General features: G+C 39.6%; 1 protein-coding gene and 4 non-coding genes across 5 annotated transcripts; all 5 read left to right on the top strand.

Moving 5' to 3' along the window:
* Nucleotides 1–63: 63 nt before the first annotated feature.
* On the top strand, nucleotides 64–5,556 carry LOC144336292 (uncharacterized). The gene is made up of 2 exons (XM_077974263.1): nucleotides 64–3,666; nucleotides 5,427–5,556. The coding sequence occupies exon 1, from the start codon at nucleotides 2,890–2,892 to the stop codon at nucleotides 3,586–3,588; it is 699 nt and encodes a 232-aa protein (XP_077830389.1). The 5' UTR covers nucleotides 64–2,889; the 3' UTR covers nucleotides 3,589–3,666; nucleotides 5,427–5,556.
* Nucleotides 5,557–6,345: 789 nt separating this feature from the next.
* On the top strand, nucleotides 6,346–6,429 carry MIR17 (microRNA mir-17). The gene has a single exon (NR_032076.1). It is a non-coding gene; the product is annotated as a microRNA mir-17 (primary transcript).
* Nucleotides 6,430–6,491: 62 nt separating this feature from the next.
* On the top strand, nucleotides 6,492–6,562 carry MIR18A (microRNA mir-18a). The gene has a single exon (NR_032077.1). It is a non-coding gene; the product is annotated as a microRNA mir-18a (primary transcript).
* A 69-nt stretch (nucleotides 6,563–6,631) lies between these two features.
* On the top strand, nucleotides 6,632–6,713 carry MIR19A (microRNA mir-19a). Its single transcript, NR_032078.1, has one exon. It is a non-coding gene; the product is annotated as a microRNA mir-19a (primary transcript).
* Nucleotides 6,714–6,805: 92 nt separating this feature from the next.
* On the top strand, nucleotides 6,806–6,876 carry MIR20A (microRNA mir-20a). Its single transcript, NR_032079.1, has one exon. It is a non-coding gene; the product is annotated as a microRNA mir-20a (primary transcript).
* Nucleotides 6,877–23,968: the final 17,092 nt, after the last annotated feature.

Raw genomic sequence — 23,968 nt, forward strand, 5'->3', positions numbered from 1 at the left:
CCCATCTGGTTCTACACAGTACCACAGTAACAATTTCAAAGATACAAAAAGAGAGTATTTTCTTCAAATTGCTTCTTTATTCAAAACCACACACGTTTACTTTTCCCTCTATAATTTATAATTTCTTAATTCCAATACCTTAAGTCGATCAGGTTAAATGATTATGGTCTATGTGTTCACTACAAATTTATTGTCATTAGCAGCACCTTGGAATGCCATTTGTAGGGATTAATTCATATATTCATGTTATGCAGGATTATCTACTAACAAACAAAATGCAGTTGCTCTAAATTCTAAATTAAGGATGTAAAATAACCTGCCATCAGAAGAATAATTGGATTAGACATCGGAACAAATAAAAAAAAAGGTTGAAGACATGAAACCTTCAGCTTATTTGTGAAAGATTCGTGGTAATCAATAATATTCTGGAGCTCCTGAACTTTTCATGGGCATGGGTTCTGTCTTATCCTTCCTTATAACTTATGACCAGTGCAAGCATAGCAGACACATAATACATAATTGCTAAAGTGGACTGAATAGTTTAAATAGAAAACATAATTAATATAGCAGGACTAGACTGTGCTTTTCAGACATTTATAACTATATATTGTAAAAAAATCTCAAATTACATCATTGAATGTGTGTCATTGATTACTGTTTGCTACATTACAAAAGAGTCCAAAATATTCTGGGTTTATAACCAGTTCACTTTCTGAACTCAACGTGGTGTTTAAATTTGTATCCCTTTTCCATAAAATACAAATGCTTTGGGAAAATAATACATAATTATAGGCATCTATGTTAAAAATGCCAATTTGCAAAAATATGAAATATACTTAATTGCTTAGAAAATTTTTAGACTCTCTGAATTACTATTTAAATTATATATAAATACAGGTTTAAAATAACACTAGGAGTTGTCTTTAACTTAGATTCCTGCATCATTCCTATGTTTTCACATCTATAATGTGAATGTGATTATTGTTTTATTAGTTTCTTAAACCCTATAATTATGCTAAAACATAACATTTTAACTGAATTTATCTTTCAAAAATTCAACACATTTAACTCAGTTGATACTGACATAGTTAAACAATAAAGGTAGGAAATAAAATCCTCAATATTATTTAGAAGGTCAAGAACTTTTCAGATCTTCTTAATTCATAACATCTATAAGACTGAAATACATGGGTAAAAAGTAAAAAATACAGTTATTCTCTACTTTCTATATACCATGTAAACTGAGGGCTGTATGGAACTGCTCTGACGTCGAACTGAGCTTTCCATTTTATCTGAAACGTTCTGAATGTTCTGGATTGTGTAAAACAGTACTGTGTTTTAGCTGACTTGAGAAGGCTGTGTGTCTCACTTTGGCATTTCAGATTGCTTTATTTTTACATTCCTTAGTTGCAGAAGGCATTTGTTAGCAGTTCACATATTTTTGTGATCTTCAAAATCATAACCACAAAAATCTTTCCTTTAGTTAGAAAGTATAACCAAGTGTGGCCCCTAAAATCGAGGAAGATAGGTTTCTCATTAGTAGTGACTTCCAAAAAACATCAAGTTGGCTAAGCTTCAAATTCATTTGGGATTAAAAAGTTTTCAATTATTCTAATTGTACTTAAGATAATTTATTAATTTTGAAAGGAAGTGTGAGCGAAACCCTTAAAAATAAAATGCAACCTACTAATTCTGAAACTTTCTGGAATTTCCAAGTCAGTAGGTTTAAATGAATTTGCGCCTTCCAAAATCCTGATTACCATAAAAAATGTATATATATTAAGAATTATTCCTTATACTGTAGTCACAGAAAATAGTTGCTTGTATGTCAGATTTCCACAGAAATATTGTTAGATATCTAAAAACAGCTTTTTAAAGCTAGTAGTATTTCAACGTTGACTTTAATTGGAAGGAAACTATGAGATGAATAACTCCTGCTAAGAAACCTGTACATAGGTGGGATTTCCCATGATTCAGAGAGTGTGATGAACAATCTTACTCACAACATCCCCCCCGCCTCAACCATTCTAATTTAAAACAGAAGATAAAGTTTTAAAGAAAAAGGCATTGACATATTAGTCAATGCCGACAAGAAGTAATGTAAAATTAGACTTGTAATAAAATTAGCAGTTTTTTCCTCTTTGAAAGGTTCATAAATGACTACATTACAGAAATATTAGATATTGTAAAATTTCAGATTTTGCCACTTATTTTGATTTACAAAGCAAGGAATGTCTAGAAACTAGACCCTTAATTAAAAAAAGAGTAGCAAAAACAAAACTTTAATCCACTATTTTTATGTCATCACTAGTTTGACAATTGGATTTAAGCAAAGCATGATAAAATGAGTCAAAAAGACAGTAAACGGCAATACTGTCAAGGTTTGAATGCCAAAAATTTTAACATTGGGACATTAAAGACATGTGTTTTACAGTTGACTTGTACAATCACGAACTAGTGATATGTGCTTTGCAGTGGCTACTTACTAGATTTAAACCTATTTAAAATTGCTGTATTTCTCGTAAATGTTATGAATCCTCAGTTTTAACAATTATGTTTCTGAGAATTCCGGAATTTCCTGAACCACAATGTGAAGAAGGAGGTGCTCCTGATTGGGCTTCTTTTCTCAGCTTTGTGGTTGTTTATGAGGTTCTTTCCGAGCTATACTATTTCTACTGGAGAACCCAGAGTTCTTACTAAATGCAGCTGGGCATGAGAGGGGAGGCTCAGGTACTGCAGCTGTGAAACCTCTGCTCAGGCATGCGTTTTGGTTTACACGCGGCCAGTTAAGGAAACACATTGCCACGATGTGTGCATTCACAAGAGTGTCGGTGTAATGTATTTATTTCTGGGTCTCAAACGATCTTTGCAGCGAGTAATTCCGTTTCGATGTTAAAGTCACTGGATTTTACTTCTCTGGTTCCGGATGGCATGGAGCAGGCCCCTAATTACCTCGGAAACCCACCAAGGGCCAGTAAAGTAATAAACTGTGATCGCATCGCGTACACGTCGAGTCCCAGGGAGAGCAGGGCTCCCAGGAAGCCCCGGGAAGCGTGCGCTTCCAGGAGGGTGTGCGGCGCGCGGGGGTCTGCACGCGCGCAGAGCTTGTTAACGGAGGGCGTGCCGGAGGCGTGGCGCGAGGTGTCCGGGCGAGGCGCTCCGCGAGGCGGGCGGCGGTGGGCGGGCCACGGGGGAGCGCGGCCCGGGGAAGGCTGCGCGGCGCCGCCAGCGGCTCCCGGCTCCCGCTCTCCCGGCCGCCAAGAACGAGCTGCCGTGGGCGGGGCCTGCGGTGATTGGCGGGCGGGCGGGGAGGTCGGAAGTACTTTGTTTTTTATGCTAATGAGGGAGTGGGGCTTGTCCGTATTTACGTTGAGGCGGGAGCCGCCGCCCTTCATTCACCCACATGGTCCTTCGAGGTGCCGCCGCCGCCGCCCGACCTGCGCCTTCGCGCCACTTCGCGCCCTCGGGCGAGGCCGAGGGGGTGGGGACGACCCCCGCAGCGCCGCCGCGGCTCGCGCCCCTCCGCGAAGCTCTCCTCGCGGGGCGGGCCGGCCGGCCGCACCCCCGGCCTGGGGCCTCCGGTCGTAGTAAAGCGCAGGCGGGCGGGGAGGCGGGAGCAGGCGCCCGCGGCCGGCCAGACGAAGATGGTGGCTGCTACTCCTCCTGGTGAGTCTGCCCGCCCCTCCGGCGACGGAGGGAAACCTGTTGTGTGCGGTCCGGGTCTGGCGGGCGGGCGGGCGGGGCGGAGCGGCCCGGGGCGGACTGGCCCGGGGCAGCGTGGCGGCGGCGGCGTGGCCGGGGCGGGTCTCGGGCCGTTGGCCGCCCCGGCGTGTGGCAGCCGCATCTGGCTGCCCCTTCGCTCGCCCGCGGGCCGCCAGAGGGCACGGCAGGGCCGGGGCGGGAGGGTGGGAGGGGGCGGCGTGCGCGTGGCGGCCGCGCCCGGGACCCGCGCGGACCCTGCCTGGGCCGACCCGAAGGCGGGTGGGCGGACGGCGCACACAATGGCCCCTCGGGGAGAGGACGTGCGAGGCCCGTGCCTTCTCCGGGGCCCGGGGCGCGCGCGGGGCGTGGGGTCTCCGGGTAGGAAAGTTTCTCCCGAGGGCGAGAGTTAAAGCGCCTCCAGAACAAAGCGGTGGCGGCGGCGGCACATGGGGCAGGCCGCGGGCCGGGAGGGGGCGCGCCCACGAGGTACCTGCGCGCCAGCGGGTGGCGTGGCGTGGGCGGGAGCCCGCGGTTCCCCAAACTTTGTACGCGCGAGGGTGGGCGGAGGGGCGCGGAGCTCGGAGCGGCCTGGGCGCCACCCCCGCTCCGCGTGGGCTTTGTTAGCCCGCGTGGGCAGCCTCGGGGCGGGGCCCACAACTTCCTCGCCGTGGCCCTCGGAGGAGGCCGGAGTCGGCCTCGGCTGCGGCGTGGAGCCGCCTGCGCCCTGCCGCTCGCTGGGTGTGTGGCGCGGGAGGGCCGGCCCGGCTCGGCGGGAGCGGCGTCCCCGCCGCCATGTTCCTGCGGGGCGGGCTGCGCGGGGGTGAGGGCGGGGGACATGGCGGCGACTGCGCGCCGCCGCCGATTGTTCCCGGCTTAGGCCTCGGGCCGCGTGCGACGGGCACCGCGGCCGTGGAGCCCCCGCCCCTCTGGGCCGGGATCGGGGGGGCCTGGGGGACACAAAGGAGGGGCGGCGCGCCCGCGTCCCCGCCGCACTCGGGCCTCGGCGCCGCCGGTCGCCGCGCGGCTGCCGCCGGGAAACGGGGTGGTGGTGGGGGGGGGTTGCCGCGTCCGGCGAGGCCCGACTCTGACCCGCCGCCCCCTGGCGGCTACGCGGTGAATCGCAGGGCCGCGCTCTCCCTTGTGCGACATGTGCTGCCGGCCCGGGCTCCATGAGCGTGGCGGGCACTTTGCAGTCTCGGGTGTTCCTGCCCGGTCTTCTGTTCCTAAACTGCAGCAAAGGGAAAAGGAACTGAAAAAGGCAGGCTCGTCGTTGTAATATCACCAGAAGAGAAAATTAACGGCATGCCATCAGGACCACAGCAGTTGGAGAAACAACTCTTTATCCCGGCTTGCAGCCACGAGGTCTTGATTGGGGGAGGGGTGGTGAAGAATAGTCCCTGGGCTGCTTTTTTTTTCCTTTTACTGGAGCTGTACAGTGCAGTCAATGATTGCTGCTGATCATAATCAAGTATTTTAGAAGCTTATTAAGACATGTATCTGATAGCTAAGGGTTTTTCAACTTTATTCTCTTACGCATTTTTCAACTATACCTATTGGTTTTTTAAATCCTGCTAATATTGCCCGACTCTTACTCTCAGTTTTGCAAATGGGTGAAATTAATTGCTAATTAGGACGTTGGAAAATAGCAAATACAGATTTGGACGATGGTGGTAATTTTGAGCAAATCATGTTTATCTTTTTTTCCTTATTTTCCCCTACTCCAGTCATACACGTGGAGCTAACTGCACCAGTAGCTTTTCTGAGGATACTTGCTGAAAAGGAAGTTTAATGGAATGGGTAAGTGTATTCTGATTTTCTTGAACTTTTCTTAAAAACAAATTTCTCTTGCTATTATAGTAAAGTTGAAAAAATATTATAGGATTGGGTTCTTAGTAAAAGTAGGTGTTTCTTCCTTTAGACAATTTACTTTTTCTGAAAAACTAGCTCATTAAGTACGGATTTGTTAATTTTAAGTTAGTAAAATTACAGTGTAAATATCTCTGTACATCTTTGCAAACTGGCTTATGCAGTTTACGAAATACAATTTTAGATCCTTTTGGGTGATAAAGTAGATATAACCTGGGATGATAGATTTAAACAGGATGTTTAAATTCTGCTACAATTGACTGGTAACACTTGAAATGTAGTCTGAACAGTAATTTTGTTAATCATTTCATCAAGTATTCGCTAAGTGGAAGCCAGAAGAAGAGGAAAATGTTTTGCCACGTGGATGTGAAGACTTCCTCTAAAAGGTACACATGGACTAAATTGCCCTTAAATGTTCCAAAATTAGTTCTCATTTATTTGCAGTCTCATTTTGTTTTGTTTTGTTTTGTTTTGTTTTTTCTCTATGTATCAATCCATTTGGGAGAGGCCAGCCATTGGAAGAGCCACCACTTCCAGTGCTAGTTGGATGGTTGGTTATGATTGCCTTCTGTAAAGAATTCTTAAGGCATAAATACGTGTCTAAATGAACCTCATATCTTTGAGATAATTAAACTAATTTTCTCTTACCCATTAGGGATTATGCTGAATTTGTATGGTTTATAGTTGTTAGAGTTGGAGGCGTTAATTCTAATTATCTGTTTCAAATTTAGCAGGAATAAAGAGAACATCACCTTGTAAAACTGAAGATTGTGACCAGTCAGAATAATGTCAAAGTGCTTACAGTGCAGGTAGTGATATGTGCATCTACTGCAGTGAAGGCACTTGTAGCATTATGGTGACAGTTGCCTCGGGAAGCCAAGTTGGGCTTTAAAGTGCAGGGCCTGCTGCTGTTGAGTGCTTTTTGTTCTAAGGTGCATCTAGTGCAGATAGTGAAGTAGATTAGCATCTACTGCCCTAAGTGCTCCTTCTGGCATAAGAAGTTATGTATTCATCCAATAATTCAAGTCAAGCAAGTATATAGGTGTTTTAATAGTTTTTGTTTGCAGTCCTCTGTTAGTTTTGCATAGTTGCACTACAAGAAGAATGTAGTTGTGCAAATCTATGCAAAACTGATGGTGGCCTGCTATTTCCTTCAAATGAATGATTTTTACTAATTTTGTGTACTTTTATTGTGTCGATGTAGAATCTGCCTGGTGTATCTGATGTGACAGCTTCTGTAGCACTAAAGTGCTTATAGTGCAGGTAGTGTTTAGTTATCTACTGCATTATGAGCACTTAAAGTACTGCTAGCTGTAGAACTCCAGCTTCGGCCTGTCGCCCAATCAAACTGTCCTGTTACTGAACACTGTTCTATGGTTAGTTTTGCAGGTTTGCATCCAGCTGTGTGATATTCTGCTGTGCAAATCCATGCAAAACTGACTGTGGTAGTGAAAAGTCTGTAGAAAAGTAAGGGAAACTCAAACCCCTTTCTACACAGGTTGGGATCGGTTGCAATGCTGTGTTTCTGTATGGTATTGCACTTGTCCCGGCCTGTTGAGTTTGGTGGGGATTGTGACCAGAAGATTTTGAAAATTAAATATTACTGAAGATTCCGACTTCCACTGTTAAATGTTCAAGAAATATGAAATATTAAAGAAAATGTGTAACTTTTTGTTTAAATACATCTTGTTTTCATCCAAAAACATTTCACTTTTTGGTTTGCGTGTCAGATTTGGCAGTATAAATTCTGGTTATATTTTTTGTTGTTAGATTTATTTGGCTGTTAAGTATTGCGATGTGCTTAAACATACTCTATACATGATGATCATCTGTAAAGTTAGAATATACCTTTTTGCTTTCTTTGGAGTTAGTGTTATTCCAGGATATTTTACTTAATCTAAAAGTTAATCTATGTTGCGCATATATTACTCAAGTTTTTTAATTTAGAGGGAATGCTGCTCTGTTTAAAGCAATGTGTAAAGATGGGTTTTTTTAAGCATGGAATTTAGGGTGGGTACAGTTTGTTTCTATTAAGCAAGTACTTCTTTACCAATACATGAGTAACTGATGTGTAACTGTTAAATGCTCGTATACTAGTTTTTCTTTGATTGTCAGTGATTAATAAGCTGTAAATGACCAAGGTCCTCAGACTGCTTTTAGCATCTGCAACTTAAAAAAATGGGAGTTAGAAAAAACACACTCATGCTAAATAGAGTAACAGATAAATGTATGTGTACACTCTTCCTAAATGCCAAGAGTGCAGCGGTGGGGCGAGATTCAGATACTCATTTATTTCTAAGTCTGTAGTTAACATTTATGTTCCCTACTCCCTACATAAGCCAGACTTTGGCAACAGTGATAGTTGATTCCAGGCTTACTTGACTTAGTCACTGAAGTGGAAACTAAGAAGCGGCAGTTAGTGTTTTATCCAGCATTTCTACCTTCTCTCTTTTCTTCGTGTGTTTTGTCTCTAACCTATGTGTATATGTGTCAAAAAATGTGGAATACCTGAATAATAAATTTAAAAGAACCAAGTGGTAAAATTGGACACAAGCCGAAGTACAGGCAAACTTGATGTTTAAAAAATAAGGTTTGAGAAATGTCATTGTATTTTGGAGTAAAAGAGGCTATCTTAGTAATAAGAAATAAACTTCCATAACACTAGGTTAGACCACCCAATAAATCTAGAAATCAGCTTTTAAAAATATTGTGTGAAGTCTAACAAAAGTTTTTACCTGTAACGTGTTCTTAAAAAAATTTAAGGAACTTAATCTTGGATTCCTGAATAGAAAGGTAAGAATTCCATCATTCTGGAGTTGATGAAAAGATTTGCAGGATGTGAAATGAACAGTGATTTATAAAATGGAAATCAAATTGTACATTAGCAGAGTTCTTAAGCATTTTGAATTGAAGGAGACCTAATAATTGTGTCTTTTGGTTATTTTGGTGACAAACACAGCTTTAAAACTATGCTTAAAAAGTTGCGGCTGGACACGGTGGCTCACACCTATAATCCTAGCACCTTGGGAGGCTGAGGCAGGCGGATTACCTGAGGTCAGGAGTTGGAGACCAACCTGGCCGTCATGGTCAAACGCTGTCTCTACTAAAAATATAAAAAATTAGCCAGGTGCAGTGGCGTGCGCCTGTAATCCCAGCTATACTCTGGAGGCTGACACAGGAGAATCACTTGAACCGGGGAGGCGGAGGTTTCATGAGCTGAGATCCTGCCACTGCACTCCAGCCTGGGCGGAAGAGTGAGACTTCGTCTCCAGAAAAAAAAAAAAAAAAAAATCATCATACAACATGTTCTGGTAGTTTGCAAAATGGTGTGCTGTGGTTATAAGTGAGGAAAGTATTTTGTTTTACATTTGTCAGACTATGTCATTTTACTTTAAAGCTTTTGGGGAAATATACTAGCAATTTTTAAAAAAATGGAACAGTGTGATAGGAAGCCTGCTTCATGATTCCTTAAATAGTCTAAAATGTAGTCAAATATGTTACAATAACAAAGACTTAAATGGCTTTTCTCCCTAGATACTGAAACTGTAGTATTCATTGTGTTCAGAACTTACTTGGTCTTGAACTGAGATTTAAATCTAATCAGCAAGCTAATAAATGTGTATGTTTTGTTGTGGGATTGGTAGTGATCAGTGGTTTTATAGAGTTTAATAGGTATTGCTTTTGATTTGTTTCTGGCTTTAGAATGTGAGTCTAATTTTACATTCTTGGTTCTATTAAGATTTTCTTAGGAATGCCAACAAAAAGCCATGTAAGTATTGTATAAAAAGATTCACGTTATTAATTTAGCCATTTTGAAATTTGGATGAGTGAACAAGTTAATAATGGCCTCATCTCTGACCTGAGAAAAAACAGTTTTGACTCTTGTTCTTAAAATGCTTTAACCTTGAAGTTGCTTGATACTTAAGAGGTCATGTTGCTTCAGGTTTAATAGATAGCCTTAACTATTTGGAGGGGGAAAAAAAAATGGGTCAACTTTTTTTTTTTTTTTTTTTTTTTGGCGTTTGCATGTACAACTTTCTATTTTTAGCCTATATTTGGAAAGAAAGCACTTAACATTTTAGGAATTCTTTTTAAAGCTGCTTGCAAACTATTGGTGATTTTACTGAAAACTTTTGAGATCTTCATTTTACAGGCAAACCTAACTACAAGCCAGACTTGGGTTTTCTCCTGTAGTTTGAAGACACACTGACTCCTGACAAAATGTAACCTGCAACTTCTGGAGAACAACTCAGTGTCACATTAAAGTTTATCATGTATTTGATGATACACTGTTGAATTGACACTTCTGCATAGTTTGTCTAGCTTTAGAGAATTAAGAGTCTCAACTGAGCAGTAAAGGTAAGGAGAGCTTAATATACACAGAGCCAGGCTTTGATGTTTGATGAAATAAGATCATCATGCCCACTTGAGATTTCAGATTATTCTTTAGCTTAGTGGTTGTATGAGTTACATTCTTACTAAAGTCGAAATTAATGTAGTTTTCTGCCTTGATAGATTAAATTCCATATGTGGTATTTTAAAGGGTCATTAGGAAAATGCACATATTCCATAAATAAGACCCATAGAAAAGTTGAAGAATGCTTAATTCTCTTTATCCAATAATGTAAACACAGACACAACATTGAGATGTGCCTAATTCTGTATTTACAGTTTGGTCTGGCTGTTGGAGTTGTAGTGCATTTAATGTTAATAAATAAAATACTGCATTTTAAAGCTGTTAAGAAATTGTCTGGAACGAGCATATTGAAATAAAAACTTCAAGGTTATTATCGCAGTTTTGATGGCGTTTTTGTTTTGTCGCTATAGATGGTCTAAAAGTTGTTACTTAATAATTAATTGGGGAAATGGAGACAAGGACCAAAGTTGTTTGTCTGGATTCTCTTATTTAACCTTCATTACCTGTGAAATGTGTACATATGAGGTCAGAAGTTCATTTTCAAGCAGAATGGAAAGGTGGTAAATGGACTCTGGATTAAAATATGTCAATTTTAAAAGGTTATCCTCTGCCTAGTATTTTTGTGGAATCTGACAAGTTCTCAGATCACACTTGAGTTTCCTTAAATCTTGGTAAGTCTGAGGCATCTTCATTTTGTTTATATTATACACATGTTATTAAGATGGGAGTTCTTTTGTTTTTTGTGTGTTTTTTGGCCAGTTGATAATATGGAAGTTTAAGAGAGGAGGCCAAAGTATATGAAAAGTCTTAAACTCCTGCTTCTAATAAATGTCAAATACTTATTGGCTCCTGGGTTGAATATTTGTTAATCGGTCTGTACTAACTCTAAAACATTAAATGAGAACGGTATGTTCTCAGCAGCTCTAAAAATTCAAAGAATCATTGTAAATACTTTTTAAATAAGGTACGAGGTTGTGCCTGCCTATGGACAGTAACACAAGAATTCTAGGCTCATGCAGACTTGTAGCGTAGTTGATCCTCAGTATCGATGGAGGGATTGGTAGGACTCTCAGTGCATACCAAATTCTTCAGATGCTCAAGTCCCTTATATAAAATGGTGCAGTATTTTCATGTAAATCTATACACGTCATAAGGTGTGCTTTAAGCTGTCTATATATTGCTTGTATAATAACCTGATAAAATACCCTAGACAATATTCATGTAGATTCAGTATAGTATTTGTGTGTGGCAAATTCAGGTCTGGCTTTTGGGGACTTTGTGAAATTTTTTTTCCTATTTTCAATCTGTTTGTGGTTGGATGCAGCAACCACAGATACATAGGGCTGACTTAAGTAAATGCCAACATAAATGCATTGGTCACTGATGGGACAAGTATTTAACAGGCTATAAAGGTAAATAACAAAGACTTGAGTTTGGTAGTAAGTTCCCCAAAATGAAATGTTAGTATATTCCTAAGTGTTTAGTAATTAGATCTCAGGTTGAATATACATCCTTAATAACTGCATGTTTACTTTTCTCTTAAGACCTAGATTTGTGAGTACGTTCAGTAGAGGTGAGCATGTACTAATTGTCATACATTTGTTTATAAAAGCACATGTACTGTGAAGTTTTTAGTACATTTAATGTTGACTTCAACTTATGTAGACTGAAAAACATTGAAAAAAAACTTTGACAACATCAATTCTGCACTTGTTGAGATGTACTGATCCAGATTGAATACCACACTATTCAGCAGGTTGGGGTAACGATGAGACTAGTGAATGTTCCAAGAGTAGATGAAAATTGGGCTCCTGTAAGGTGGTGATAGGAATTCTAAAGTGATTATGAAAAGATTCTTAACCAGTTGTCTTAAAATTATTAAGACATAAAGACCTGGAACCTTAATCTAGCTGCATTAGACTAGAATCTTTGTGGGGTAGGATGCTGCGCAGACAAGTACTTTGAGAAATACCTGTTGATTTTGCTGTGCATAAGAATATTATCTGCTACCCTGAATTATTGGAAATGATGAGCTATAAGAAAGCAGAAGAAGAACAAAACACCTTAGAATTTATATGCAGGTAAGAGACTCAGTAAACTTTGTTTCATGCAGTCATTACTCAGTTTTACAGCTGGCTGAAAAAATATGTGTTCCAACCCCACATTTATTTCTAAATTCACAGGCTTTTCCTTTCTCTCCAATTTCAGTAACTTCTCCTTTTCTTCTCCAGTGATACTTTGTTTTGGTAACAGCACCTAACAGGCCAGGTGTGTAGTTGTCTTTGTGCTATACCTGGATTTCCTTGGTTGGCTCTTGTCAACAGTGGCCACCATCATTCTGAACAAGTAAGGTGCACAAGGTACAAGCCATGTCTTTAGACATTGGTTGTCTTCAGCATTTAGATTCTCGTCTAAGGCTTTCATCTAAAAGTCCCTTGATTCTGTGTTGAAAAGTTACAGTCCACAGTTTTCTAGTCTTACCCTCAAAATAATTGTCAAAATGGTACTTTCTCATACTCTTAAGACTGCATCTAAATTTCAAAGTTAGAAAAGATGTTTATGCCAGTTACTTCATGTTTGTATGTGACATGAGAAGATGGATGATGGTAAAGGGAAGTTGAGAAAGGCACCTCAGATTAATTTTAGGAAACAAATGTAAACTAAAACTTGAATTCTATTCGTTTTGAGTCATGTAGTACTTGGCTAATTGGTTGAGAAGCTTAAATAACTATTAAGAAGTCTTAACAGTGTAATGTAATGTTTAGGATGGAGAATTCTGGGTTCAAGTACCAGTTTCCTCCATTAACAGCTTAGGCAAGTTAAGTGTGTGTCTTTCCCCCAAAATTGTAAGCTTGGGTAGGCTTTCCCATCTTGGTCAAAAAGGTAGCTGTCATAGCTATCACATTCACATCCAGCTGGAAAATAAACCTTTCTTCAACCTTCAAAGTGAATTTTGTTCTCCACTCTGCCCACCTGAACTTGGTCTGAGGGACAAAGTCACATTCAGGCTTGAGCCTTGTGTACCATGTCTGTTGACAGTACCACTGAAAGTCTTCCCTCCCTGAAGCACGCAGGATACCTAGGCAGGTTGGTGGCATGGATCACTGAAAGATGAGAGTACAATATTAACATTTGGGGGCACAGATTTTAGTGAGGGTAGAGGGGAAGCAAGAGTATTTTCATAAAGTTGATAGCTTGAGCACAAGTCTGAGCGGCAAACATCGTCCAACTGCACTTGGCAGGGCCGATGCAGCTGCTGCTTCTAGATCGCGGCTAAAACATTACTTCCTCAAAGCCTTTTCTGACTGCTCTCCCCTATTCAGTTAATCTGCCATGTTTTATTCAAATTACTTAACTACAATTTGTACTTTTATGTATTTGGATATTTTGTTATTTTGAATTCGTTAACGTTACTGCTTTCAACAAATACAATTTTTTTTTTGTTTGAGACGGAGTCTTGCTCTGTCACCCAGGCTGGAGTTCAGTGACGCAATCTCATCTCACTGCAACCTCTGCCTCCTGGGTTCAAGCGATTCTGCCTCATCCTCCCCAGTAGCTGGGATTACAGGCATGTGCCACCACGCAAGGCTAATTTTGGTATTTTTAGTAGAGAGAGTGTTTCACCATGTTGGCCAGGCTGGTCTCAAACTCCTGACCTTGTGATCTGCCCATCTCGGGCTCCCAAAGGCCACGAACTTTTAATGGCTTAAAAACTTAAAGTTCTGTAGGTCAGGAGTGTTGACACAGGTCCCACTAGGTTACAATTAAGGTGTTAGCAGGGCTGTATTAGTCCCTGGAGTCTTTAGGGGAGGCAAGGTTTTTTTGGTCTTTTCCAGCTTCTGAAGACTATTCCTCTTTGGTTCACGGTCTCTTACTCCATCTTCAAATCTAGCAGCAGCAGGTGGCGTCTGCATCACACAGACCTCTCTTATCTCCCTCTTCCACTTTTAAGGACCCTTGTGATTAATATTGAGCCCACCCAAATATTTAGAAGTAATTTATTTTAAGGTAAGCTGATTGGCAGTCTTAATTCCCCTTTGCTTGTAACGTTTCACATTTGCAGGTTCTAGGATTAGGACTTGGATACTGTTGGAGGTCATTCTGCCTGTCTTAAGGAATTGTGTTGGTTTTGGACATGGTTATAGTGCCAGGCATACATAACTACTTAGAGTTGTTTTCAGACAGCATAAGTGAAATGAATGAGTTAAGGAAAATACTTAATCCAATGAGAAAAAATAGAACATACTCGAACTGTCTGAATGTTTTCCTACGGTATTTAAGTGCCAGTTTATAAAGGTTTTAAAGAAAACATTTTCTCAGACGAGAAGAGCTTATAATATCCTTCTTGCAAACATTCTAGAAAATGTAGGTCCTTATCAGTCAACCTTCAGAATGACAAAATAAGTGAAATTTTGTTAACCAATATGAATAAACATTAAAGAATTGCTTTTAGAAATGACACAATGTAAAGAGACCATCAGGGTCTAAAACTTCAAAATTAGCCAGAACTGGAAAATGAGCTTTTAAATACAGGTAAAAATAAGCAATTTATCCTCTACTTAGTTAGAGTACAAAAATGGTATTTCAAAGTGACCACTAGCAGAATAAAAGACTATACTTTGAAATCACCAGGAAAAAGGCTAGGAAAACAGCCCACAAAGCAAAAGACAAAAAGGAGGAGACAGAAATAAGAACATTTTTAATTAAAATTAAGCACAGAAAAATTTTAAGTAGTTTGTATTTCAAGTCAGTTTTACTTAAATTTTATAACATGCAAGCCCTGGTTATTTTTAGTCATTGGAAATGTAGACAACTGGTGGTTTGCCCATGGTCAATGGGAAGTCCTGGCCCTTGATACTCTGGCCCAGCAGTAAGAGCTTCTATTATACCTCTGCTCCTTGAACAAGGAACAAATCTTACTTGTATTCCCCAAAATGACTGCAAAGTAGGCATTCAATAGATTGCTGTTGAATGAATTGGAGATTTATCCTAAACATCATGTTAAAATTCACCTATTCTTTGATGTGCTGCAGTAGATATTTCCATGCCATTCTTAAATTTCTCAGTCTCCTGATGCCAAATTTTGTTTAGAGGTAGAGGCTGAAGATTATGCTTACTTTGGTGGAGAGTATAAAGACAATAGTGTGTGTAAAGCAGGGAATGAGGCAGTGGATATAAAGAAAAGAAAGGGTTATTTGCAAATCCATATGTAACAGTGGCAATGAATGGCTGGCTGGGGTGGGATAGTGGTTCTGGTCAGCTCTGGGAACTTTATTAGTGGGTCATAGTATGATAAAAGAGTTCAGAACAGATCTCAAATTAGGTTTGGTTTTGTTTGTTTTCTTTATAAGTTAGGAAATTAGAAATCAGTCGTACCTCGGGACTGCAATCTTCACTTTTTGGCTTTTATGTTCTTCACCAGATCACTCTTTGGGAAGTAAGCTTCAGAGTGAACTGATGAATGTCTATGAAAATAGACAGGCATGACCCTGTAACAAAGCATGTGTGTGCTCAAGAAGATTGCAGGTGATTTTCAGATGAGTCTCATGTCTGCAAAATGAGAATTCATAAAATGAAGTGGTAACCAGTACTCAGAAAGTGAGTTCAGAGGGCGAAATAACTGCTGCAGTACTGTGTGTGCTTGATACACATTATGACATGTAGGTAATTAGAAGAGTCTCGTTACTCCATCTAGTTTAGCATACACAAATACAATAATTAGGTTGCTTTAAAAGAATTTTTGTCACAGTATGTTGATCCTTAGTATGAGGGATCTAATATTTAATATTTTTTCCACCCAAAAATGGAATGTACAGTTTAGTACCAAGTGAAACCATTCAGTCCTGGTTGATATTACTATCAGAATAAATTCTTGGTTTTCTTGTTTATATAGGAGTTGAGACATCTCACTGCTATAAAGTACTGTGCCTTCTTAAAATGATGATGGAATATTAGAATATCAAAGACCCTAAGCACATTTTATTCACTTTAAAGACATGCAATCCTGCTGATATTTAAAGTCTAATATTTTAATCATAGGTCTGTCTCCAAAGGGATGCCATCTAAAAGTAATTTTCATATTTTGTATAGGGTTATTACTTTGTATTGATTTGGTTTATAAAAAAATTAGGGACAGCAATCCATTTAACAGTCATGTAATTCAGTTTTAAATTATAGGTTTCTTACACATACCCAATTCTGGATAATGATAGGATCTAGGCTATGGAAGTAGCGATGAGCTTTAAAATGAAAAAGACTACCAGTAAAGTGTTAAAGTTTGGTAATTCAATGAGGTTACGTTGCAGCAATTAAGTGGGCATGTTATATAATGCTTATTGTTGAGAATGAGTTAGCCATGACCTTTGCCCACTTTTAAAAAAATAACAATGCTAAGCACAGAGCACATGCTACAAAGATGCTGAAGAAATTACGAGATTAATGATTGGTTTTTACACATTAACCATGTTGTAACAGCCTAAGTGCTACTGACGCTGTTCTGTCTTAGACTCATCAAATAATTGGACCAAGTTTGAGGAAATCAATTTCTACTAAATAGTTAACCATAAGGTATATTTGTATTAGCAAACAAAATGCTTTCAAAATGTTCCACTTTTGAAACTGTTTGAGTCTTTTATGTTGACTCAATGACCTTGTTTACAAAGGTAAACTGAAGTGGAGTTAAGCAATTATCTAGCAAATTTGATCACTATACATGATCATAGGGAATAAAACGAATAATATTTTAGGTGTTTAATGACATCACAGCTTCACTCTTCATAGATCTTTAGTAGATTTGGGGGTTTTTTTTTGTTTTTTTGTTTTGTTTTTTTTTTTGAGGAATTGTTGGAATTGCAATAATGCATGTTTGCTTGCTTCCATTTTCTCCCCTCCCCACCATATTTGTATCTCTCATCAATGATATGTACACGGTTAAGAATTTAGTAATTATTAACCCTATCTATTCTTACTTTAAGAATTTGTAGACCTATCTAGGTAGTCAGAATACATTTTGAGTTTCAATTGGATGTTTTACATTCATATGGGGGAAAACTCAGGGGCAAAAGTAATTATTTTAAATAATAGCACAATTTGAAACAGTTGCGAAAGGCCAAGTTATTTTCTGGCAGATTTATTAAGTTACTGCCCCCTAAACTTAACTGCCTATTTATTGGTCTATTTTCATAACAGTGTCTCTTATTTCCTAGTCACCTCAAATTCAAAGGAATTTGTAAGGTACTTATCTTGACAAGGTACTTATCTTGAAGCCATGTTAGTTTGAGCATTAAATAAAGGTCTTTCAAATATTTTTTAATCTCATGAACCTATGCCCAAAGACCAGAGTAAGGATGTATATGTAGCAATGTACTTTTAAATATTACCTGAAGATTTTCCCCAGATATCTCCCTTAACCTCATGTCCTTTCTTCCATTTTTTTCAGCTCTTAGTCTCATAAAAGGAAGAAAAACAAGGAATTTACTTGACTTCTGGATTTCAACTATATCCCTCACTGGAAAATGAAAAACATGTGCATAAACAATACAGCACATTTAAATGATTGCATAATAAAGATCTCTGTATGCCTGAAAGTCATGCTTGAGAAGGTCTCCAGTTTGAACAAGAGACAACATAGAGTGACATTCATGGCCTGATGTCCAAAGACCAGCATAGAAAAAAAAAAAAAAGCCGTTACCCCTGCCCTGAATATGTGGGCTGAAATTCATTGTAACTATGTGTACAAGAGATTAGAGACAGAAGGCACTGGGAGTGCTTGGTCCAGAATCACTTAGTAGTGTGTGGATTAGAAGAGGAGGTGGTAGTTAGATGGGATTAAGAAACAGTGTTTGTTGCCAACAAGAACCCTAAATTCTGAGTTCACAATACAGCAAGAGGAGACGGTGGTTTGATCCCTATTGACAGTAATAATGGATACTGCTAAGAAAAACCCAGCCAATTATGCTGCTGCCTCCTCTGAATCACTGCTGTCCCTACTGGTTTAGTTTCTTAGTAGAAACAAAGTAGTAATAGACAAATCTGCCCTGCTGCAGAACTGCATTAGGCAACATGGAGGCAATTTTATTGGGCAGAAACCGTAACTCCAGTCTGAGGTAATTGCTTTGATAATTATTGCCATTTTACAGATAAGGAAACAGAGAGAGAGAGAGAGCGGACCAAGTTCACAAAGCTGATAAAACAGGGGAACCAGGATTTAAATCTAGGTAGTTTGGCTCTAGCACCAGTTCTCTTAACTGCTATATTGCCTTTCAATCCAGCTTACACATTTCGATAACTATGCTAACAAAATTCAAGGAAATAGCAAAAAATATTAACGTTAGTTATCACTGAACAGAAAAATTTGGAGTTTTAATATTTTGAGTTTATACCTTTCCCAAAGTTATAGAATAATCACATTCCTGCTACAATCAGAAAAAATAGTTTAAAATGAGTATAATTTTTATGAAAACTAGGGAGAGAATTACATAAAATACTCACACCAGAAAGACTGGGAGAAATACATGCAAAAAGGTTTGTTGCAGTGTTAATCTGTAGTGAAATTTTCAGTCATTTTTTCTTCTGTACTTTATTTTTTGGTATTTGATTTTAAACCTGTAGTTTAAAAAAAATAATGCTAAAAAACATACAGTCATCTTTATATAATCACTGATTTCTGGAGAAATTATATTACCAAAATGATTCAGAAAACATGGAAACTGTTAAGCGAGTTACCAAAAAATATTTTAAGATGTAATTAAATAATTCTATGGAAGACATTAGGCCTAGAGAATCTGGGGTATTTATTTTAAATTTCTGAAGTATGAGCCAATTCAAATGATATTATAAACTCTTAGGAAAAAGTAAAAACTTCCTAATGCATTTCCTTAAAGTAGCATCAAAATCTGAGAAATAAGCAAAAACATAATGGTAATCTCATGACAGATGCAAAAGAACTACATACAAATAATACAAATAACAAAGATAATAGTATACTTAAATAGCTGCTGTCCCCACCATGATTTAGCTCTGCTTTGGTAGTGTTAAGAAACTCAATTAAATAGAATGCAGAAATAATTGGCATAACTATTGCTAACATCCAAAAATACTGTCTTTGAAAACCCAAAGAATTATTAGAAAAATTAATACTAATAGAGACTGCAGTGAGGTAATTTAACACAAAAATAAAATGTAAAAACCATTGTTTTTCTTGATACTAACAAATACAATTTGCTCAATACAAAGACTGCAAGATATTATTAAGTATAAAGCACCTAGAAGAAAATCTTGACATATGCAGAGTGAAAGGTAAAAATTTATACTTCACTTTTTCATAAACTTTTAATAAAATTCAAAAAAGGTGCATAAATAGAGTTTATGCACTCTAGGCAGGTTTTGTGTGTGAGAAAACTACTATGTCACCCTTCCCATACTATGTTACTCTGCTAACACTGCTATAATAAGTCTGGAATTTACTTTTGGTCTTGGAGAAAAATAATTCTAGTATCCTTCTGGAAGAACAAACAGGTGAGAAGATGAGTAGATGTTAAATAACATAAAGACTAGCTATTGAATGTTTTCTGAAGTTACACTAATAAAATGGAATGCCCTGGCATTAATCAAGATAAATCAATGGGACAAAATGAATAGACCTTAAACAGCCATCATTGTATACTGAGCCCCCAAATAATTAAAAATAGCAGAACCAAATTAAAATACACCAAAATGTGAAGTAAACATGAGAAGTAGCATTATTAGTCTTAATACATAAAACAATCATAATAAGTAATAAAAATGACAAAGTTCTCTTAAGTGAACAGGCAAAACAGGTGTGGATAATACAAGGAAAATGAAACAGATGGCAAATATAGAGTGTGTTGGTTGAAAATGGCAGAATTAGTGTCAGAAAAAATGTTGAAGCATATTTATATGACCAGATACCTAGCGATTATTACTTGGTGGTAGAGGGAACAAGTTTTAAAAATTCTTCAATGTATACTACTGCATTTTCTATATGTTTTTGTGGCAGAGACTGCTGTCGATATCCATTTCTCCCATTCTTCGTTTAGGAACAGGATCAACAGAGGTTTACCTGGGCACAGGGCTATCCAGCTAGACTACAGGTTCCTTTGCAGTAGAGTGGCTATGTGACTTATTGCTAAAGAGAATTTTTAAAAAGTGATTAGAAATGTGTGCAGTGGCTCATACCTGTAATCCCAGCACTTTGGGAGACCGATGTGGGAGGATTGGCTTGAGCTCACGAGTTTGAGACCAGCATGGGCAAAATGGCAAGACCCCATCTCTACAAAAAATAGCTGAGTGTGGTGATACGTGCCTGTGGTCCCCACTGCTTGGGAGGCTGAGGTGGGAGGATTGCTTGAGCCTGGGGAAGTTGAACCTGGAGTGAGCCCTGTTCATGCCACTGCACTCCAGCATGGGTGACAGAGCAAGACCCTCTCTCTCAAAAAAAGTGTGCAACTTCCAGGTCACTTTATTTGAAGTAATGTGCTTGTCTTCCTCAATTTCTTTTTCACTATTTTTTGAGGTGAAATACGGACCTGGTGCTAGGAACTTGGCTTTATGCAGAGGAGCAGAGTGGAACTTGGGAGGTTGGGAGAACAACAGGGTGAAAGGAACCTTGATTCCTAGATGACCTTTTGGAACAGATCCTCCTACCTTAAATAAGTTTGCCTTGATAATCAAATCTGAGTCAAATACCTATATGCAAGTAGTTTAGAACTTATCACAGAAGCAGGAATAAGGGAGAGGGAATGTGAAATAGGAAGAGTTACCAAGTTATAGTCACTGCTATAGTTGTCTGGTGTTCCATCCAATGAAACCTTCTGACAATCCTTATACCTAGGACTGAAAAGGGGATATCATTTTTTCCTTTGGTTCTCATCCCCCTACTGGTGAAAATGGTTCCCCAGTGTTAACTACCCCACACTTTGGATTGCACACATACATTTGTATCTATCGAGTTTCCTTGAGCAGAGAGAGAGAGATACAGCACAAATCCAAGGTGAGACATTATCTGGGTGCACTGTAAACCATGGTCAGTTTGGCTAGAACACGTTGCCTAAGAAGGGGCTGGAATAAGAGGTGTGATCATGGAGATTTAAAATGGTGTACAATAGTGTTTAACAGCGCGCTTTCTGCTTCCACCACTCAGATCTGCTCATATCCTGCATTCATTCGCAGAGTTCCCTTCAAGTTGAGGCTGGCCGCAATCTTGGCAAGCACTTAGTATTAAGAAGGTTACTGGAAAATATTATGTTCCTATTACTGCAGCTATTCCTACCTCTGTCATTGATATTCAACATTTCCTTCCTCTGCCATGTTTTTAAAATCTCTAGATCTCCCTATCGCTCAGCTAGCATCTCAGCTGATCTTGGTTGCTTGCTTGATGGAATCATCCAGGCCCTCAACCCTGAGAGACCCCTTACTTGCCATATCCTACTTGGCCTACAGTTGCTATGATTGCCCATTTGTCCTGGTCAGTGGGCATAAAGGCACAAAGTAACAGCCTTGTGAAGCCCCTGCACTCAATATATTCTCTTCACTCACCTCGTTGTACACCAGCTCGTGGTGATCAGAATTACATTCAGCATTACAATAACTTTCTTTTTTGGCCAATTTGTTCCCAGTATTAAGGGGCCAGAGTTACCAGGTGGTAATTGCAGCATCAAGTTCAGTGTAACCCTTGTGTCCTGATAGAAGCATTTCTCATCCCACCCTGCTTCCAGACCAGGACGTCAAATAAGGCTGACATAAAGTTTCAGAGTCAAAAAGCACAAATTCTGCAAATAGATCACAAGGAATAATGGTTCGAGAGGTCAGTCCTACTTTCACCCTTTGATAAAATCTTGCTTTCACCTCACGTTCTGAGGATTTCTTGGTGAAATCCTATTTTCACCTCATGTTCTGAGCAACGTGTATTCTAGTTTCAGAGTTACAGCACCATATATTGGCCATTGATTTAGCACACATGCTTCATGTTGGAGTATCCCAACCCATCAAGTGTTGTCCCCTTGAGCTGGAACTTATCTGGGCCTTAAACAGGTTATTATGTTTATTATTATTATTACCATCATTATTAGATTTCTCAGTGAGGTGTAGTATTTAAGACCATTGGACAATGTATCAGTGGCCCCAACTTCTTTGCTGTAAAGTTGAGTCTCTTGGTTTGAGTGATATATGAGGTATGATGCTGAATCTGATGTTCTGTACGACTTGAGATGGTAAAACTGTGGGCAGAGACAGCAGACTCGTATCTAAGGAAGGTGTCTGCTTAAGGACATATTGTTGCTCCCTTAAGAGTTAAAGTCTGAGTCAAGGCAGTCAGCTTGTCTCCTAAGTGGTCGGCTAGTCTTGGTATATTAAAGGTGACCAGTACACCTCCTGGAGGCAGCCTGCCTACATCTAGACTATTATGTGAGAGAAATGCGCACTTATTGTTTGAATTGCTGTTATTTATGACAGTGTATAGCAAACTAATGCAGACATTATTACCTGAAATCAGGTGCTGCTATAACATAAACTTACAATATGAGGTAATGACTGATTGATTGGAAAGTAGTTAGTAAAGAAACAGATGTGGCAGGTTTGACAATGATTGTCAGATGAGAATTAGTCACTTTGCAAGCAGAAGTGAAAGGGAATATAGTTAAAATGGAGGGTATATAGTATAAATTCCTAATTTTTTAATTTGACAGCATTAGGGGGCTTTCAGGTTTGGCAAAGCCAACTTCTGTAGCTCCAAACCACAGGAGATGACATTGTCCCTCAGGCAAGAGCCTCCTGTATATGTTCTCAGCCAGAAAGTGGGAGCCAGCCCCACAACAATAGACTGAGGGCATTGCATTCCCACCTAAGTCTTCTTTTTTGAGATGGCCTCTAGGTAGCCACTCTAAATTAAGGGAGAGCTGGGTATACTGAACATAACAACCAGAAAATAGAGTCCGAAAGCTTAAGAACTGTAACAAGATCTGATCTTTGAAGCCTCTTTAACATGGACATGACTGGAAACAAGGAGACTAGGAGCCTACTAAATTTGGCTCCTATTTGTTTGCCAAGGAAATCTTTGAAGCCTCTTTAACATGGACATGACTGGAAACAAGGAGACTAGGAGCCTACTAAATTTGGCTCCTAATTTATTTGCCAAGGAAATCACAAACGTGACTGACCCAGCGATCTCCAACTGGAAACTGTACCAGCAGAAAGCATGCTACAAAAGCCATGCGGTCACCAACAGGGTAACTCCCAACCATTCACTTCAGATGTGTGCCAGTTACCATCTTATGCCTATCGACTCTAATAAATTCATCTTTTATGGCCTGCAGTGCAGAAATGGAGGTTACCCTTTAAATATTTTTCTCCTGCCAGTTGGTACAGTGTTAAACTCTGTCAATACAAGGTGCTGGAAAGAGATTACAGAAGGAAAGGTTTTCTTTCCGGCTTTGGTGTGCTCAACTGACAGGCTCTTGTAGCATGTGTGGCTTCTCCATTGCTTGGTTCCTACGGAGTATGGCAATCAGCTGTACCAAGAGGCAGCAGATTCCTCAGGCAGGTTCCTAGTGATGTTCCTATAGCAAGACACCACCTCATGAAGAGCTATTTTTAGCATCCTAGAGGGTGGATTTCTGGTAAATTTCACTGAGTCAACCCTGCAGTGGCTTCTCTGACATTCAGTGAGCTGTGGTCTCTCCCCTGAGGTCTACATTTCAGTCCCTGGGGGGCTTCTTGGAGTTCTATCTCAGCCCTAAGGATGGTGACTGCTCATTATATGAACAATTCCTATTATTTAGTTATCTTTTATTCTTATTAGACAAATCCTCATGATTACAAATCCCTGTTATAGTTAGTAATTTATATTAAACTTTCCTTGTTCAAATTACTCTGTGGTTTCTCTTCTGATTAGACCCAGACTGATATAAGGTGACACCACAGTAGAAAATGGATAATGGACAAGAATGACTCACAAGGGGTAAACCC

The sequence above is a fragment of the Macaca mulatta genome, chromosome 17 (assembly GCF_049350105.2).
Source record: "Macaca mulatta isolate MMU2019108-1 chromosome 17, T2T-MMU8v2.0, whole genome shotgun sequence".
NCBI classification, from domain to species: Eukaryota; Metazoa; Chordata; class Mammalia; order Primates; family Cercopithecidae; genus Macaca; species Macaca mulatta.